The following is a 20,186-nucleotide window of genomic DNA, read 5'->3' as shown; positions in this document are numbered from 1 at the left end:
GCTACATACAATTTTGTGGGGAGATGGAATAGAAGGAAGAAGAAAGAAGGTTAGGAAAGTCCTCTGGTCCAAACTGCTGAGCTAAAAGATAAATGTTGTCTGGAAATATTTTCATATATAACACTGACTTAAATCTATTAACTATCTGCTTTGAAATTCAGAGCTAAGTATTTCAGTCCTCTGAAGTCCTTTTCTACTAACAGTGGGAGAGCAGGAAAAAAAAAGTGGGGCACAGGACACTAAAAATCACACAAGTCACAAACCATCTAAAAAATAATAAATAAGAATTGCATTCTTACCAAACTGCATCCATACTGACATTCTCATTATAAAAGAAAATTTAAAATTAAAAGAATCATTTATTAAATACTTATTATGTACCAGGTACTGAGTTAAGCACTGGGGATAAAATGACAAACAAAGAACATGCATTCAAATAAGGCAAGGAAAACAAAGGGTATACACTTTCAGGCAGAATGTGGAGATGGATGGAAAGTGGCATGAAAGATGATTTCTAGGCAGTAAAAAAGTGAAAATTTACCTTTCAGTGCTGGGTGGCCAAGGGAAGGAGTTTAAGGTATTTATTGAGGGAGGAGAAGAAATATGGGAGATGAACAAATCAAACAATATTTATTAATTAGCTACTATGGGCTAGTGTACAGTAGTAGCCAGAGTGGGAATGTGACCTACAACTCCAAAGAAGAATGTAAACTACCTTGAACAAATAAATGCAAAAGGTGAAAAGAGCATCAGCTATCTCCTGGGAACATTTGCAGGTGACCCTTGACCATCCCAGGCAATATGTCTTGTTAGTTCGGTTTCCATGTAACATCTTACCTAGCCTGGAGTTGGTGTGGGGATCCATCATTATGCTATTCTTTCCTCATGCCACCAATGACTGGATCTCATGAGCAAACTCCTCTAAACAATCTAATTAACCCAACAAACTCCAATCTACCCTTAACAACCAAGCTGCCATGGACTTGGGCCCTCTTCTTCTTTGGGCTTGGGGCTTCTTCTTTGGTATCTCAGTATTCTCTCAAAACATCTGAGTCCCTACAATTGAAATATCAGGGCAGAACAGATCAGCCCCCTTACATTTGACCTTACAATTGGCATAGCTGGCAAGATAGTCTACCCCTCTACAAATCTCATGTCCTTACAGTCAGGCACTGACCTAAGTGCGAGGGATACAAAATGAAGCAAAAGATAGTCCTTGCCCTCAAGGAGCTCACAATCTAATAGGGGAGATGAAAACAACAATAAAAAATAATAAGAAAAGAAAGAGTAACACACAAAAAAGCTATATACAGGATAAATAGGAAATGATTAACAAAGGGAAGGCACTAGAAATCAGAGGAATTGTGTAAGGTTTCCTATAAAAGAGGGGATTTTAGCTGGGATTTATAGAAAGCTAGCAAACCTGACACGAGGAAGGAAAGCATTCCAGGCATAGAGAACAACCAAAGAAAATGCCTGGATCCCAGAGATGGAGTATTTTGCTCAAGGAAGAGCTAGAAGACCAGTGTCACTGGACCAATAAGTATATGTCAGAGAGTAAGGTATCAGAAGACTGGAAAGGTGGAGGAGGTGAAGGGCTATGAATCGAAAACAAAGCATTTTGTAATTGATCCTAGAGGCAATAGAAAGCCACTGCAGTTTACTGAGTAGAAGGGTGACATGGTCAGACCTGTTTTAGGAAAATTATTTGAGTGGCTGAATGGAAAGTGGACTGGAGTGGAGTGAGACTTGAGGCAAGCAGACATACCAGCAGGCTAATGCAATATTCCAGGAGTGAGGTGATGAGGTCCTGCAAAAGAGGGATGTCAGTGTCAGAGGAGAGAATGGGGTATATTCAAAAGATTTTGCAACAGATTGGATTTGGTGGGTATGAGAGATAGTAAAGAGTTGAGGATAACTCCTAGATTGAAAGCCTGAGGGACTAGGAGGATGGTGTTGCCCTCTACAGAAATAGGGAAATGGGGATGAAAAAGATTTATATGAAGATTATGGCTAGATGAAGATGATGAGGAGTTACCACAGTGAGGAAATGGCCAGAAAGTTATAAAAATACCATAACTGTACTAAAAATAAAAAATAGTGGAGAGTTAAACAAAATAGCTTACACATGTGCTCTACTCAAAGAACCTTCCCACATACTGCAAAAACATGATTCAGGATCAAGAAATATAAAAGGCACATGTGGACACTATGATTAGTTTTTCAAAGAGAAGAGAAGGCACTTGATGTGGTAAGCACTGAATGACATCATTCATGAACAAAAATTAATTGACCGTATCTTAAGAGAAAGGAAATGACATTCTATAGACAGATATCCTTGGGCAGGCAGATCATTGACAAACTGAAACAAAAAATTGAAATAAATACAAAATTTACAAGAAGGCTAAAAATGAAAAGACACTGTATACAATAATGGCAGATCCAACACAACTGGTTAGAATAAACTTGACTCATATGTAAAAAACCCATAGTAAAGAAAATGAATATTTTAGAGGAATTTAAACCAATACAAAGTAGACACCACAAGGAGGCTTAAACCCACAGAAACCACATCAGCCACCAAGTACTTAAAGACATGGTAGCAAAAAACAGCTCTAGTTTGAGTACATACTTAATGCAAAACATTACAGAGGAAACTGAAAAAGAAAATTTCAAGCAATATGACTTCAGTAAAAAGCAAAAAAGCACCAGAAGAAGGTTAAAAAAAATCAGCAGGGAGCATGACCTAAAATTCAACTAGGCCAAGTCATCCCAGGAACATTCGTAAAGTCAGTCAATAATCATTCATTAAGTGATTACCTTATGCTATAATCTAGTTCATCTCCTCTGTCTTTTATAAATCTATTACAATATGGCTTGTGACCTCAGTAATCAATTGAAACTTGTTTCTTCAGTGACCTTTTAATTGCCAATTCTGATGGCCTTTTCTCAATACTGAAACTACCCCCAATGAACAATCTTCTATAACTGAAGTCAGAAAGACCCAAATTCAAATTTTGCTTCTGACTCTTTCTGGAAGTGTGACTTTGGGAAAGTCACTTAACCATTCAGTCTCAGTTAAAGGCACCTACCTTCAGAACTGCTGTGAGGATTAATATTCGCAAAGTGTTCTATAATCTTTGAAGTACTTTTTATTTTTAGCTATTAATGTTGTTGCTATTATTAATATGATTTTTTTTAAATTGGCTACTGCCATTCAATTTCTAACCCTAATTTCATTTCTAACCCAGTATTTCTACCACACTTTCTCCCCACACCTTCTCATCTATGAACCTCCCCCTTTGTCCTTCACAGAAAAAATATTAGACCATTCAGTAAGAGCTCCTCTTCTTATCTACTCCATCACTCAGATGTCTTTCTGTATTCTCTCCTTCACCCTATCTCACGTCCTTGTGAAAGCAAAGCCGTGTATGTGTACATGTGATCTCATTCTGTCTTCTCCAGGAGACTGACCCTCAGTCATCCACATTCTCCCTGTTACCTTCAATTTCACTCTATCTATTAGTTTTTTTCATGCTGCCTTCCATTCTTGCCTATGTATTTGGTTTTTGAATGTCATTAGGCTCCTCTCATGTGGCAAAGCATTTGGTGCTAATTCTATTCCAGCTGAGATTTACAAAGACTTTTTGCTTCCGTTGTCCTCTCTAAAGGAAAAGGAAATAGGTTGTCCTGTGACAATCACAAGGTCATTGCTGGCAAGATTCTTGCCAGAGTCTTCCTTAATAGTCTGATCCTTCACCTGGGAGATGGTCCTCTACTGCAGAGGCAGTGTGACTTCAGAAAAGGCCAGGAATAGTCAACAAGGAATTGCTGCCCATCAACTCCTAGAGAAATGTGAGGAGCAGAACAGAAATCTGTACACAGTGTCTGCTGATCAAACCATGGTCTTTGATACTATCAGTTGTGAGGACTTGGGGAAGATTTGGTTGCCTGGAAAAGTTCATCAGTATTGTATGCCAGCTTTATGACAGCATGCTTGTATTGGTTCTGGATAACAAATGATGCTCTCATACTTTCCCAGTCACCACTGGAGTGAAGCAGGTCTGTGTGCTTGTTCCCGTGCTTTTCAGCATGATGTTTTCAGTGACGTCAGATGTCTTCAATGAGAATGAAAGTTGTTTAACTTGAAAAGGCAACAAGCCAAGACTAAAATGGAGGGGGAGTTTGTTTGCAGATGATTGTGTATTCAACGCAACCTCTGAGGCTGAGACGCAACAGAGTATAAATTGTTTCTCTGCCACTTAATTTTGGCCTGATAATGAACACCAAGAAAGCAGAGGTTCTCCACCAGCCAGCACTGGGCCATCCATATGTGGAACCATCAATTACAACAAAAGGATAAGTTTTGAATACTATGGATAAGTTCACTTACCTTAGTAGTATATTTTTCAGGGACAGATGATGAGATTGATGTACACCTTGCTAGAGCTAGCTCAGTGTTTGGGAGACTCCAAAGGAAAGTGTGAGAGAAAAGAGGTTTTAGGCTCTACCTAGATTTTTTGCCTACCAAACTGAAGGTCTGACCTCATTGTTGTATGCCTGTGAAACCTCAACAGTCTACCAGCACCATGCCAGGAAACTGAATTGCTTCCATTTGGATTGTCTTAGGAAGATTCTGAAGATCACCTGGCAAGATAAGGTACCAGGCACTGAGGTTCTTTCTTGAGGTGAACTGCCAGACATTCAAAGTCTACTGCAGAGAAGGCAAATCTTATGGGCTGGTCACATTGTTTGAATGCCAAACACACATTTGCCTAAAAGCTATTTTATGGAGAACTCACCCAAGGCAATTTCTCACAGAGAGGTCAGAAGAAGTGATACAAGAACACTCAAGATACCTCTGTAAGAGCTTTGGATTCAGCTGTGAGATATGGGAGACACTGGCACAGGACCAATTGCCAAATCTAATGTCTTTTATCAATTCTCATCCTTCTGGACCTCTCCATAGCTTTTGAAGCTATTACCCTGCTCTATTGCATACGCTCTCCTCTCTGTTTTCATTACACTATTTTCCCATTTCTTCTCCTACCTGTATGACTGCTCTTTCCTAATCTCCTTGGATAGATCTTCATCCAAGTTACGCTCACTAATTTTGGGTGTTACTCAAAGCTCTTGACCATTTTATCTTATTTATCTATCCTATCCTCTTTCTCCCCATATACATATATAATATATAGATATAGATATGTATGTATATATGTATGTGTTCATCTCCATGGATATATGTAGCTATACACATGTGTTTATTTATATTTTGTATTTATATGTGATAGACAGCTAGGTGGTACAGTGGATAGAACGTTCAGTTTGAAATCAGAAAGCCTCTTCTCTGTGAGTTCAAATCTGGCCTCAGACACTTACTAGCTGTGTAACCCTGGGCAGTCACTTAACCTTTTTGTCTTAGTTTCCTCATCTGTAAAATGACTTGGAAAAGGAAATGGCAAACCACTCCAGTATTGTTCCATAAAACAGCATCACAAAAAGTTGCACATGACTGAAAACTCCTGAAGAATAAAAATTAAATGTGTGTGTGTATATGTATATGTATATATGTGTATGTATGTGTATATATATATATATATATATATATATATATATATATATATATATATATATATATATATATATATATACACATGAGGAAAAGAGAATAATAACGTCTAGAGTTCATCCAGTTAAAGATATCTAAAAGGCAGTTAGTAGTACAAGACAAGCTCAGGAAAGAAGTTAATTAGAATTGATTATACAGAACTTTGTATCATCAGCAGAGAGATGATAATTGAACCCATGGGAGCTGATAAACTGTGTGTGAATATATATATATATATATATATATATATATATATATACATATGCATGGATATATATATATCTCTGCACATAACCAATGGAGGGTTGATGGGCTGGAAGAATGTATGGTTTAGAGGTCACAATGAAGCAAACAGGGTTCATGGTCATAAGGCAGAGGAAAAGATAAGAGTTGGACATGATGCCATCAAAGGCTGCTTCCAGCTCTAAATCTATGGTCATATGAGCCTAGAAAATACAATATCCTACTATGGCTACTATTTCCCAATATTATATTTATATCCCTCAGTAGAACAAAATGAAGCTTTAAGGGCTCTCTTCAAACAAGGTATACTGTTATGCACATGTTAAAATTATAGAAGCTTGTAAATTAGATGTATCTGTAGAGAAACTTCTTTGCATGATCCACGATGAGTACTGACATTTTAACCAATCTTAAACGAAGCATAAAACAGAGAATACATGTTTACCTAAGGTGTCTGGCAATATCAGATTGGGTGTCCATCCCAGAGTTAAAAAAAAAAAATTTCTGCACCTAGCAAGTATTTTTCAAAAACTCCAATTCACTTACACTATCAAAAAAATCCCCCCAAACCACTGTGCCCCAGAACACTATGAAGTCTTCTCAGAGAGATATATAGTAATTTGAAAAGAATTATGTCAACCATCCGCACAGAAAATATAGAAGATGAAATTTTTAAATGATTAGATAATAATATGAAGTTAGGTGGTCTGTCCATTAAGTTTTCATATAAATTAACAGATATAAACATAGCTTTCTGAACAGGTGCTACATGTGAATAAGCTTAAAATTTTTAAATAGGCTTCAATATTTATTTAAAATAAATTTAAATAAGATAAGCTTAAAGTTAATCAGACATGATCACTTTTGGCAAACTGTGCGTTGTTTTCAGTGACCCCAAATTGCTTAGTTCAGCAAAAATTCATTAATTTTTTTCTCAATAATGCTATACATAAACCCTCAGTAAACTACCCTTAGCTGACAGTGAATAAATGAAAATTTAAGCTCCTTGAGGGCAAACAAGGACTAAGTTTTTGTTTTTGCTTCAGGGGAGGGAAGTCTTTCGGTGGCCAATCACAAATACAGTACCTTGCATCTTTCAGGTACTTATGTACTGCTGAATTGAATTGAGGATGAAAACTCTCAGGCCAATGGTCTTGAGAAAGCACAGTACCTGTGGTCTTTTCCTCCAGGTTGTCTCATTAAATACTCCAGAAGGGCATCAAATACTGAAAAGCAGCCCCATCCTTTCTCCTTTCACGTAAAATAAGAATGAGTAAATTCTCAGAGGAAGAACTGAAAACAAACGAATGATGATTCTCATACTAGAGGGTAACTCTCATGCTCCATTCTCCTGGATCCCAAAAATCCTATCTGATTTCAGACAGTTTGGCCTCTCTCCACTGTGCAGAGAGAGAAACTGAAGTCCGGTGCTCAATGTCACCCTGGGAATAAGGAGCTTAATTAGAGCAAGAGCCCAGATTTTGTGACCTGCCTTCTCAAGTCTGACTCTTAGTATCAGACCTGGCCCCACTTCACCACCCCCTTTGACTTTTCCCTCACCTACTGATCTACCCTCCTCACCTCTGCAGACAGGTCGGTGATCACTCCAGGCAGCAAACATGTCACTCACTTTCATACAGGTGATCCTTTTAGATCCTTGTAGGTCATAGCCCTCATTGCAAGTAAATTGGATGCTTGAACCTAATCTGAAAGACAGTAAGTTGACATGATATTTGTTCTGCAGGCCAACTGTCCTGCCCACTCCCCACTGTCTTCGGATTCCCCAGCCACTTTCTTTTTCCCCTAAATAAAATTCACAACTAATAGCATGAGCAACTAAAGACTTTTTCCTCTATAGTCCTTAAAGTTTCTGTTTCATTTAGACCTCTATAGACCATTCCTTTATATGGATTTCATGGGAATATTTTAGTTGAGGTAAGTTAAAAAGCATCTTGTTGAACAAAACAGCAATTGCCAGAAAAATAAGATTAAATATTGATTACTGCTACTAGTAATGGGTTATTCAGCCACAATTTTAAATGAAGCATTTTATACGAAGGTTGAAGATTCAAGGAGACTCACTAGAGAGTTGCAAACTTTGGGGGTAAGGGGAAAGAGCAGGTCAGGCCTTTTTAGACTCACATTGGCCTGGAATCTCTTCCTAGGTCTCCAAATCGAGTACAAACTGGCAAGAAGAGCTACCTGAAGCCCACATTTAATATGGTGTTCTACTTTCTAAATATGTTCAATATAGTGAATTAAGAACTGAGGTGTAGGAGCAAACCAATCACGGGGGACCTTAGTATCTCCCCAAAATGCAAGTCCATAAACATCTTGAAAACAGCAACATTGTTCCTGCCTAAATATAGGAAATTCTAGTTATTATAAATGACAGGAACACTGAATCCAATAGCATAATCATTTCTTGCATCTGCTCTAGCCACACCTAACCCCTGGTTCCCCACATTTCCCACACATCCTACATGCAAAAAGAAGGAATTCAAATGTGACTTACCTAAAATCTGAGCCTAGTCTTTTGCCCCTTTCTGGAATACCAGGATCTGGACACATATTATGTCCTTGGGACACACCAACCTGAGTTACTACAAGGCAAAAAACAGTACATACAGAGATAGAAAATCATAGGCAAACACTAGTCAGGCAATTGTTCAGTGTGGATAGATGTAGAAACAGAAAAGACCTGCTGCTTTGGAGGCGGAGGCATTGTTAGAGGGTGGGGTTGGGGAGAGTAGCACTTGCAGATTTTGTGATGAGGGAGAGATATGAGATTTAGCTTTCACAAATAAATCTCTTTTAACTCTAATGAAGTTGAGACTGAAATATGGCAATTTCATCAGGACAGAGGCAGGTGATACATGCTATAGCTCTTCTACCCCATTTCTTCATTCTATGACAGGGATCAGTGATAAAGGGTTCCACCTTACACTAAGGGACAGATAAAAATCATCCCTTACAAAGCCTTTGGATAGTAGCCTATCCCCAAGTCCTGCCATCCCCAGATGGAGAGTCCATCAGCCTCAGCCCCCAAACAGACACATAAATCAAATGAAACAAAGTATAAATATGTATGATTACAAATAATAAAGAAGGTAAGAGATAGCAGCCTGAGATCCTAAAGAATGCTAATTAGTTTAAATATGGAAATCTCCCCCTGACAAGTTTCCCATCCCAGATATTGCACACTGCCATATCTAACTAAGTAATACAAAATAATCAGCACCTTTCACAGCTGTTAAATGGTACAGGTAAAAATGTAAACATGGATGACTCTAACAAGGATGAAGGGAGATTTAACATGATAACTTCCATTTCACATTCTACCAAAATCTCATCCACAATAATTCTGCTCAAAGTGACAACTTTCCCAAACATCTACAAAGATGTACTGTGATTTCATTTTCTTCAATAGCCTAGTCAAGGTTAAGATAAAATGGCTATCTAAGCACAGAAGCTAGAGCTTAAGGGAGAAAGGCAAAGGGCAAAAACACACTCTCAGCCACCAGTATGCCCTACCATACTTATTTCATGCCAACAACCATCTCTGTTGCATGTATAGATGGATTCTATGGCTTAACCCTTTTAAAAATATGCATAACCATATCAAAAACCTTTTTTATAGAAGGAGGGGCAAGATCTACAGCTAAGCATTTAAAAGAAAAAAGAATAAAGTTTGGAATCCACTGGCTTGTAGCACGTGGACAAGTTACACCAAGCTATTCCAGACAGTAAATTCTTCTGGATCATTTCAATATATAGCTCAGTTTAATCTCCTGGTAGCCTGTCCTGTTTTCTGTGGTGAGCAGAAAATGAAGAGTCCATATGGATCAGCATGTTCCCCATCTGTCACTACACAAAGCAGCACTGACCTAGACTCATGGCAGCTTTTAAAAATGAGGGGTTGGAGGCCACAGTCTGTACTCAAAGGGTCTCAGGAAACCCACAGCCCCACTAGGAGATATTTTTCTCAAAGTGTATGGAGATCAGAGAAGAGACAGATATTTAGAGATGGACATCTACAGACAAGAAATGTGAGTCAGTTCAAAGAACTTCCTCTCTGCTCCTGTGGAATTAAGCAGGACTTGGGCCTCTATGAATATTTATGGCAGGGGCAGATAGCAAAGAGGCCAAGACCACTCTAGAGCTAGCTTTCTAAAATGCCATGGGCCATTGCTATCTCAGGAAGGTGGGGAAGGGGAAGGAGGGAGGACAGAGACAAAAATTCATGGAGCCGGATGATATAGTGTCCACTAGACAGCTGTCCAGATTGGCACTAAGCATTTAAACAGCTTCCTATGATAAATAATACAAAGACGAACAAGGTGTCTCACTCCCAAGAGATCTATGGAAAAGCTGCTAAAAGGCAAATGCCTCTCTTCTGAAGTACGTGAGAAACATATGCGTGTTATTAAATGTCCAAGCTGCATGCAGAGCTGAAGCAGGGTCTCTTTTAGCATCACGCCATTATCTCCAAACACAGGCTGGAGAGTAATGACAGGTAATGTAAAGACAGCCTATTAGTGCAGTGAAAGGCTGGACAGCTAGCAAAAGTATAATGAGAAAGGAGATCAAGGGTAACAATCTTGAGTGTAATATTATGTTGGCAAGACTGAAGTGCTAAGGTGGATAATTTGAAGCCAGAATGCTATACAGGCAATCTGAGGCTGTAGTACAAGTGCAGACCACAAGAAGTTAAAGAGCCAGTGTAGACCATGAGACTGGAATGCTAATGCATATCATGTAAAGCTAGGGTGCAATTTGAGAAGTACAACTACAGACAATATTTTAATGTCCGGGTCAGACATGTTAAGAAAGAATCTGAATGATCAGAAAAACTTGGAAAAACTGGACCAAATGAATTTGTTAAGCCCACAAACAAAGGTTGTTTTTGTTTTTGTTTTTTGGTGAAAAGCACGTAGACTAACTGGTTGTTATCTACCACCTTGTCCTGCAGAAAATACAAAAGGCCTATATCTTTATTTTTTTTTGCATAAGTTAATGCCATTGATCCAAAGTGAAAGGCTATGTTTCTGCCCCTCTCAGTACAAAACAGTTTCCTCTCCCCATGACCAGTTGAATGAAACCACTCTTCCTAGCCATCTTCAGATGAATCATCTCTCTCTCTCTCTTTGTAATACACTAGATCAAGTTCTCATTCGCACTCCAAGCTCCTATAGCCCTTATAGGTTCAGAAGAAGAAAGTATTCCAGACAAAGTCACTAAGGTTATCAAGTCATTTACAGTCACAGTGGAGGGGAAGAAAAGGGCAAGGAAGAGGGAAAAAACGACCCATTTTGAGAACTGTGTGAATTGTAGGCATTTTCCAGTATTAGCTGTCCTTATACATAAATAACAATATACTACACAGGAGATAAATACATAAACCTCCTAATGATGTGCAAAAATTGTCATTTTCCCACTGCATGCTAGAAAAAACTGGCCCCTCCCATTCTGCCCCTTTTTTTCTGTCTTAGCCCCTCAACCTCCTCTCAACAAGGCAATCTGATACCAATCCATAGAGAAACAGGAGATAAGGAAATGCTGTCTACAATCCCAAGTTACAGCAACATTTTTAGACCCAAGTCCTCCATCATAGCTATAAATCTCAGTCCTTAATGGGTAAGGTCAAAACAGATTAAATTCTAGAAAGATCTGGTTTCAAACTAGCTCCAACAGTGCAGAAACTTTTTTCTGGCTCTCCCAAGTCCTGCTATTCACCAAGAAAAGAAAGAAGATAGCCTAGAACAGACCCCTGTCACAGCAGCAGACATGGAGGGATGGAGTAAAGGGGAAAAGGAGAGTGTCATGGTACAGTTTAACCAGAACGATAGCTGTTGACGAAATGGCAGGCAGCTGTCTTCCCCTTTAATTACTAAAGCAAAAATATAATTTAGCTACAACAGCGTGGAATCAGAGACCCTTTCTGTGATGCTGGATGCTTCTCACCAGCTCTTCTCCTATAGAAGTATTCAACAAGCTCATTTAGGGTTAGGGCTTTTGTATTCCAAAACGAATTCATCCCGGTTACCAGGGAAGCAGTGAAACTTAAGTCTTAATGAACTATTTACACTCTAAATTACAGATAGAGTTTTCTTTCCCTTTTCTGTCAATTGCAGCTTCCCTATACTATTTAGAATCCCCCAACTGTGACTTCATTGTTTGCTTTGTAATTTACTGACTATTGAAAGACTGAAGGAAAAGGTGGAGCTTCATCCTATCCTCCCCAAAACAAAAATAAAGGCACCTTACTACAGTTCCCCAGTCAATGCACTATTACATTGAGCAGGGTGTTTCATCACTGTCAAATTTTGACTATAAGGAATTACTCTTCCAAATTAGAAGAAAGGAGGAAAATCTGGTTAGCAGCACTCACAGCCTGCAGAGATGAAAGAACCCAAAGTCTATTTTTCCTCATTACAAGACATGTATTTGCAAACCACAGAATCTGTGAGGCAGATATTGCCTAAGGGAGATGAGGAAGGACAGAGGACTGTCAAAACAGGTCACTCTTCTCCTGAGGAAAATGCTCTGGATGGGCTACAAATAAACAATTTGTTTTCCAGTAAAAGGTTTCAAGGGCTAGAGTAGGGGAATGGTCTCTCTAGAATATAATCAAGAGAAATAATCTACTGAACAGGAGGCTTATTCCTTTCCAAGAGAGTTCAAGATATTTTTTTCAAAAAAACCACCCCTCGGATTAGCAGAGAGTTTTTCACTCTTCCAAAGTATTTTATATTAATTATTCACTGAACCAGCAGAACCTAATGAGGTACAAAGGGCTAGAACAATTTACACATAGGGAACTAAAACCTAGAGAGACAAAGATATTTTCCCAAGTTCACACAAACACAATTAAACTAGGCAAAGAATTCAGGTTTCCCAATTTCCAATCCACAACCTTTTTCACTTGGCTGCCACCCCAGTGCTTCCAGACTTGGGTTTATGAGTTCCTTTATTGGCAAGAATTATATCTCATCTAAATTTGTATTTCTCTCAGAATCTGACAGTACCCTGAACATAGTAGGCGCTAAATAAATTTTAATTGAATTAAGTGCTGCTATAGAGCATCATTAGAGTCTTTAGGAAAGCACAGATTTCTTTGTTCAACTTTGCTTCAAGCTTGGAACAGTCCAGCTTTAAATGTAGTAAGAAAGGTAGTCATCAAGTCTTAAGGCAGGAAAGGAGTGAGCAGATGGATGAATTTCTGGCTCCAGCTCTTGCTCCAAGAGTACCTAGTTTTCTAAATAATGAGGCACAAAGACTTTGTTTTGAAGAGTATCAGGTTTTTCTGTGTTCTCCAGACACTCATGTGAGTAGGTGAGAGTAAAAGAAAAGGAAAAGAGGAGAGAGGACTGTTGAAGAAAGAGCAACAGGAAAGGGAAAAGGAGAATTAAGAGAGAAAAAGAGAGATGAAGCTATGAAAAGAAAATAGTGGGGGTGGGAAAAAGGAAAGAAGGAAACAGAGAACAAGAAGGAAGAGCAGGGAGAGGGAAGAGAGAAGAGGAAGGAAGGAAGTGACAGACAGAAGAGAGGCAAAGGAAAATAAATGGTAAAGTGCTAAAGAGGCAAAGAATAAAAGAGCAAAGTATAAGGAAGGAAAAGGAAGAGAAAGAAGCAGCCAAGAGAAAGAAAGGAGAAGCTAAAAGGAGAAAAGGGATGAAGAAAAGGGGGAAAGAAAAAATAAAAGGCAGGAGAAGAAAGGGAAGAGGGAGGAGAAGATCAGGAAGGGAGAGGAGAAGGAAGAACTATTGAGGGGAAAGGAAGGGGGATAGAGAACACAGACAGAAAAGAGAGAGACAGGGGAAAAGTGAAGGAGAGGAAAATAAAGAAGAAAGATAAATTTGTTGTTGTCTACAGAGAATCAAGAAGAAAATAAGATAAAAAGTTCCAAACATAATATCAGCTCAACTTTTCAAAGAAAAGTTGTTTTCTCCTTTGAGACCTGGAAATCAGTATCACAGCCCTTCCCAGAATACAGGCTGAAATGTGTGTGTCCAATTATCTCTCTTTGCTCTTTCTCTGACAAATTTGCTCAGATATCCTATTTTGGTTTTGTTTTTTTAAACGATCCTCCAGGCCACTCTTCAGTGCTGGGATCCTTTCCTTTCTCACCTATATAAAGCTAGCACCAACCAATGGTGATGCCTAAGTTCTCATACCACACTGAGCACAAAGAACAGTCTAACTGAGGCATACAAACAGCATCACCCAACATCCCTTCTTCCCTCCAAACTATCCAGGTGCTCTCTGTCATGCCTTGCCCAAACACAAGGGTTGTAGATGAGGAGCACAGGGGAGAGCTCTAGAACAAGCTCTAAAATTCCCTCCAGACCTCTCTCTTGACCAAGAATGGGATTGGAGAGTGACACATTGGATACTTGGCACACAGCCTACATGGAAACCTTCTCCCCTAGGCAGATAATGGGCTTCGTGGCCCAATATGCTAAATGGAAAGTGAAAGGCATGAAGTTTATGGTTCGGATGAGGATACAATGCTGCCCCCTCACAGCCAGTTGGTATTAAACGAGATAAACCAATCATCCCTGTCCTATCCTACTCTGGGGAGGTATGGGAGAGATGGAGGTGGGGAAGAAAAGAACTGCCAAGTTTGGAATGGCATCATGTGGGCATGCAGGGGTCACAAAGTTTTGAGGGAACCGTATTTACCATGCTGAGGATTCCAACTACTATAAAGGATTACTAGGAGAAGGTGAGAAGGCATCAGGAAAACTTAGTTGATTTTAAAATATAAGTGATAAAAAAATTTAGGAAAGAGGAAAGGAAAGGAAAAGAAATGAAAGGAGAGGAGAGGAGAAGAAATGAAAGGAGAGGAGAGGAGAAGAAAGGAAAGGAAAGGAAAGGAAAGGAAAGGAAAGGAAAGGAAAGGAAAGGAAAGGAAAGGAAAGGAAAGGAAAGGAAAGGAAAGGAAAGGAAAGGAAAGGAAAGGAAAGGAAAGGAAAAAGAGAAGAGAAGAGGAAGGAAAAGGCAAAAAACAACATTAACAGCTGCTGGGCTGAAACTGAGAATGGATAGAAGTGCAGAGATAGAGAAAAAGAAGAGGAAAGAGAAAATATAACAGATAAAAGGAAGGTAAGAGTGGAAAACCAAGCATAAGGAGGAGAAAGGAAGAAGGGAAAAGTGAGGGATTAGTCAAGGAAAGGGCAAACTATACCAAGATATAAATACCCAGGCCCCTCTTCCCTCACTCCCTCCCGGTGCCATCTCCAAAAGTTAGTATGTTTGTGAATAGAGCACAGAATAAAAGGTGATGCAATAATGCAGAAAAATTTTAAAAGGGCATCTTAACATTCCACCAAAAAACAAAAGAGAGCACCATGGCTCCAGGAAGACCAATATCTAGAATCAAAAACACCAGCAGCTCTTAGATCAAGAGCCTAGAGAACTTACAGACAGACGTCTTCTGGTTATTATCTTTGCTGGGCATCAGTTTCACTCCCCGAGATTTCAGCTCAATTTGCTTCTTGACTAGAGAACGTAGAAGAAAGAAAGAATAGTTTAGCTTAATGCCAGCCTGGGAGTGGTTGAGAATCTAGAACAGTGCTGAGACACTTAGAAAATTCACTTATAAAACAAGAATTTTACGTTAGCCTCCATATTTGGCTCTGGGGTGTCTTATAATCTCCATAACAAGCAGCTGAGTAAGGGCAAGGTCTATGAATGAAATTAAGTATTTAGCATAGGGTCCTGGTAAGACTGTTAGACTTGGAATCAAAACAGTCCTGGAATCAAATCTATCTCAACAGTTAACAGTTGTATGACTACTGGCGAATCACTGAACCTTTCTGAACCTCAATTTCCTCATCTCTAAAACGGGACTAATAGCAGTGATAATACATTTAGAGCTGGACTGAAGCTCAAATGAACAAATACATATGATAGGCTTTGTAAACCTTAAAACACTTTATCAATTTCAGCTATTAATATAAATTTGATGTAGCTTACTATGCACATTGCCCAGGGGTAGCTGACTTTAACCACCAGGAAACCATTTAGTGATGATCTGAAGCCAAAGTGAATAATCTACCCCTTCTCCCAACAGTTCCCCAATTACAATGTCAAATCTCTGTTTAGGGTTGTTTCCAGGCTTCCATTCCCCTCACACCATCACTCAGAATGAACTATTTCTCAGGTCCTTCAATCTAAGTTTTAGGTAAATAGGAGGGAGTTAAGGCAGGTGAACTTTGAGGGACTGGGATGAAATAAAAAATTGACAAGTTTGACCCCCAAGCTACTTCTAAGAGAGGAGCTGGGAACATGTAATGATTCATTATAATCACCAAGCATTAAAAAATAGAGGGGAATAAAAGAAAAGTACAAGAAATGCTAGCACAAGGTAAACAGCGATCCCAGGGATTTCTGCCTGGCAGGAGACAGCAATTATACATCATAAGGGTAGCTAGAATATAACAGCAACAAGCATCTATTAAGTACGTCCTATGGGCCAGGCATTATGCTAAGCACCTGGGATACAAAATCAAATGAAAGGCAAAAGACAGTCCCTGCTCTAAAGGAGCTTATAATCTAAAAGAGAAGATAACACACAAATAACCACATACAAGCGAGCTATATACAAGATACATTGGAGGTAATTACAGGAAGATAGGCAATAGCATTAATGGGAACCAGGAAAGGCTGGTGTAGAAGGTAAAATTTTAAAAAGGACTTGAAGGAAGTCAGGGAAACCAGTGCACTGAGATAGTAAGGAGAGAAATGCAGGCATAGGGAACAGCCAGTGAAAATTCACTAAGTCAAGAAATGGATTGTTTAAACAGCAAGAAAGTTAGTCAGTGTCACTTGATTACATAGTATGTTAGCAGGTGGAAGAAAAAGAACGTAAGGTGTAAAGAGACTGTTAAGGTAAGAGGGGGCTGGGTAGCAAAAACTTAAAAAATCCAGAGGATTTTATATCTGATCATGGAGGTAAGAGGGATCATTAGACTTTATTGAATAAAAGCATGATATGGTCAAACCTGAACTTTAGGAAGATCACTTTGACAGCTAAGTGGAGAATTAACTGCAGTGAAGAGAGACTTGAGGCAGAGACCAACCAAAAGGCTTTTGCAGTAATCTAAGTGTCAAGTGATCAGGGTTTATAACAAGGTGGTGGCAGTGTCAGAGGTGAGTACATACAAGAGATACTATGAAGATAGAATTGATAAGATAAGACTTGGCAAGATATTGGATATGGAAGGTGAGAGAGAATGCAGAGTCAAGGATTAACACCTAAATTGTTAGCCTCCATGTATGGTAAAATGATGATACCCAGTATGGTATCAAGGACTTTTGGAAGACAGAGGGTTTGAGGGAAAAGATAATGAATTCAGTTTGGGTCATGTTGAATTTGAAATGTCTATTAGATGTCCAGTTTGAGCTGTCCAATAGGTAGTTGGAGATATTAGACTAGAGGTAAGGAGATAGGTTAGAACTGGTTAAGCAATTTTTTAGAGTAACTAGTCATACCAAGCATACATGGAGGAATAATCTGAGGAATCATAAGGAATAATTTGAAGCAAAACCCAGTGGTAGTTGAGAATCCTAAGTCTTAATCCTTGTTTCTGAATTTCTTTTGCTCTCTAGAAGTTCTACCAGCTCAGCTGAAACATGCCCTTTGTCTATTTTACCTTTGCAGAATGGGTCTTGGTAGTTTAAGTAATCACATTTGTCTAGGACTTTTGAAATGGTAGATTAGGACAATTTTATCAACACTGACAAAAAAGTGCAGCTACCAGTTAGGCTCAATTGCTTGCCTGTAATAGAAGGACCTACATTTTCCTGCCTTGGGGCAAGCAAGAACCACAACAGAAAAATTGGGCTTTTACTAGGTATGGCTAGGCTCAGATCTGATCTACAACTGAAGCAACAATCACACACACACACACACACACACACACACACAACTAATAAGATATCTATTTGGGGGGGACAAATACAGACTTTGTGAATAATTTGGTGCCTGAATCATAAAACTCCCCATAGGTTTACTTCTCAGCAAGCTCTGTTCATCTTAACTGAATATATGATAAAATCTAGTTATATCCACACGTAGCTATTTCTCCTTGATATGCATTCAAATCCCCTTGAAAATGTGTATTACTTGCCATATGTATCCAGTAGTAAAATTCTCAGTGAACACCGAAATAGACACATTATCAAATAGAGGGCATTAGTGAAAAACAATTCAAGCAGAGTTGAACTACTATGAACAGAAAAATACGGTTCCTGATTAAGGATTAAACTTGAGGATAGGTGAAATTCAAAAGCCAACAAAACTTTGACAGGGACAACCCAGTCCACAGGGGAGAATTTCAAGGTATCTAACACCAGGTACACTGTCCTTAGTCAAGTATCCACCACAGGCAAGAGAAATTTTTCACATGAAGGCAGAAAAAGGAAAGCAAATATTAAGATCTTGTCCAGAACAATGAATCAAAACCACAACCTTCTCCCAAAATGTACTTTGTTTTTCTTAGGACATGACATGGAATCATCTGCTTACAACTACCCAGATGAAAGGCAGGGTACTAAAGTGCTCCCAGAAGAAGAGAATTCATGCAGTAAATGGAATTGTTTTGCTACCAAAAATGAAACAGGCAGAGGTGAGGATGGAAACCATCCAAATGCAAGAGACTGCTTAGGTAAGTAAAGGCACAGAGAAGGGAAATGAAATGTTACAGGTAGAGAATCTCTAGCACTACTAAGTATCAGTTTTCTCATCTGTAAAATTATATCTGCTCTACCTATGCGTGAGGGTAAAATTAGATAAGACATGTAAAGCACTTTTTAAGACAAATATTGTTATTATTAAGTATAGAAAAAGTACAAGAGAACAGGAAGTTTCATGGGGATACTGAGTTGGTACAAAAATGAAAATTCAGATAGGCAGAGAGGTCTGTGTGGGCCCAAATATTACGAGGTTGGTTGTCGAGGAATCCCCAGTTTCCTCAATTTTTTTCAACACTGGGGAAGCACCAAGTATCTACTACATACTCCTTGTTTGTCCATATGTCATTCCAGGGCATGTGTCTAGGTGTCTTCTCAGAGGGTGAGCCCATATGTTTATCTAGGGTCCTACATTTTTTTTATCTGTCCGGAAAGGTGTACATCTATGCCCCAAAGCTACACACTGAGGAAAGGCAGCTTCAAGTTTCTACAAGGAGCATGGCAGATAACTATACCATATATAAAGGAAACTTTATAATTATCTCACACACAGGAGATAAAGATAAAGATTTCCAGCAGTCAGAAGCTCTGTTCCCTTTGCAATGATCCCCTCTAAGCCTGGACCCATTTCCTCCTGGAATATGTATGTACTTATAGAAGAAAATATCACAGACTTTTGAGGGGATGTTTGAATAATATTTTATTTTTTCCCAATTATATGTAAAAACAATTTTTGACTTTCCTTTTGTAAATTTGAGTTCCAAATTCTTTCCCTCTCTTCCTCCCTTCCCTCCTCCCTGAGACATCAAGTAACTTGATATAGGAAAGGAGATGTTTGGTACCAACTATTCTTACTATAACATCTTGGAAAAATACCCCTTCATAAAAATTGAATTAAGTTTGGCTGACAAACTGGTATGAACTGATAATCAATTGAGGGAAAATATAATAGGGGGGGCTCACTGGGATCAGTTCTGAGAACCACAGTTTTAGTAGGGTCCTTAAGAGCTGGAAAGTATCAAGAGGAGTATTGATCAAGATGGTAAAGAGACAAGTCTATATTATATAAATACCAGTTGAAGAAACTGAGAAGTTTAGCAAGAGGAGAAGACCTCTTGCTACAGAGGGGCATGATGGTTGTGTTTGAGCATTTGAAAGACTGTCTTGTGGAAGAGGGATTAAAATTGTTCTATATAACCTCGGAGGACAGCACCAGGAACAACTGATGGAAGTTGCAGTAGCAAATTTATTTTTGATGTTAAAAAAACAATTAGAGCTCTCCAAAAGGCATTCATTCAGTCTGTCCGTCAACAAACATTTGTTAAACACCTGCTCTGTGAGAGGTACCATGCAAAGCACTGAGGAGTATGAAGAAAGGAAAAACTAGTTCCACCCTCAAGGAGCTCCCACTGGTGCTCATAAGGAGGAAAGATAATATACATACAGACATACACATATACACACATACACACATACACGCACATATGCAGAGTAGATAGGAAATAATCTGAGAACAGTGGCATAGCATTAACAGGAACAGTGATAGAATCAGGGCTAAGAACTTCTGGACCTGACATGTAGACTGGCAACAAAGATTGGTTTATCGGAAAATTTAAATGTATATAAGGGCCAG

At 38.9% G+C, this 20,186-nt stretch overlaps 1 protein-coding gene across 2 annotated transcripts in view; it reads right to left on the bottom strand.

The window, feature by feature from the left end:
* CSMD2 (CUB and Sushi multiple domains 2) overlaps window positions 1-20,186 on the bottom strand; it is a 1,007,626-nt gene that overhangs the window by 408,751 nt on the left and 578,689 nt on the right. The window contains exons 7-9 of one of the 2 annotated variants that reach the window (XM_072610105.1): window positions 15,281-15,358; window positions 8,370-8,457; window positions 7,436-7,560 (exon numbers count right to left, since the gene is read on the bottom strand). In XM_072610105.1, coding sequence (XP_072466206.1) covers window positions 7,436-7,560; window positions 8,370-8,457; window positions 15,281-15,358 — 291 coding nt within the window. The remainder of the gene's footprint in view (window positions 1-7,435; window positions 7,561-8,369; window positions 8,458-15,280; window positions 15,359-20,186) is intronic. The other variant, XM_072610106.1, reaches the window with a different exon arrangement.

The sequence above is a fragment of the Notamacropus eugenii genome, chromosome 5 (assembly GCF_028372415.1).
Source record: "Notamacropus eugenii isolate mMacEug1 chromosome 5, mMacEug1.pri_v2, whole genome shotgun sequence".
NCBI classification, from domain to species: domain Eukaryota; kingdom Metazoa; phylum Chordata; class Mammalia; order Diprotodontia; family Macropodidae; genus Notamacropus; species Notamacropus eugenii.
This window is presented reverse-complemented; position numbering and strand designations above follow the sequence as displayed.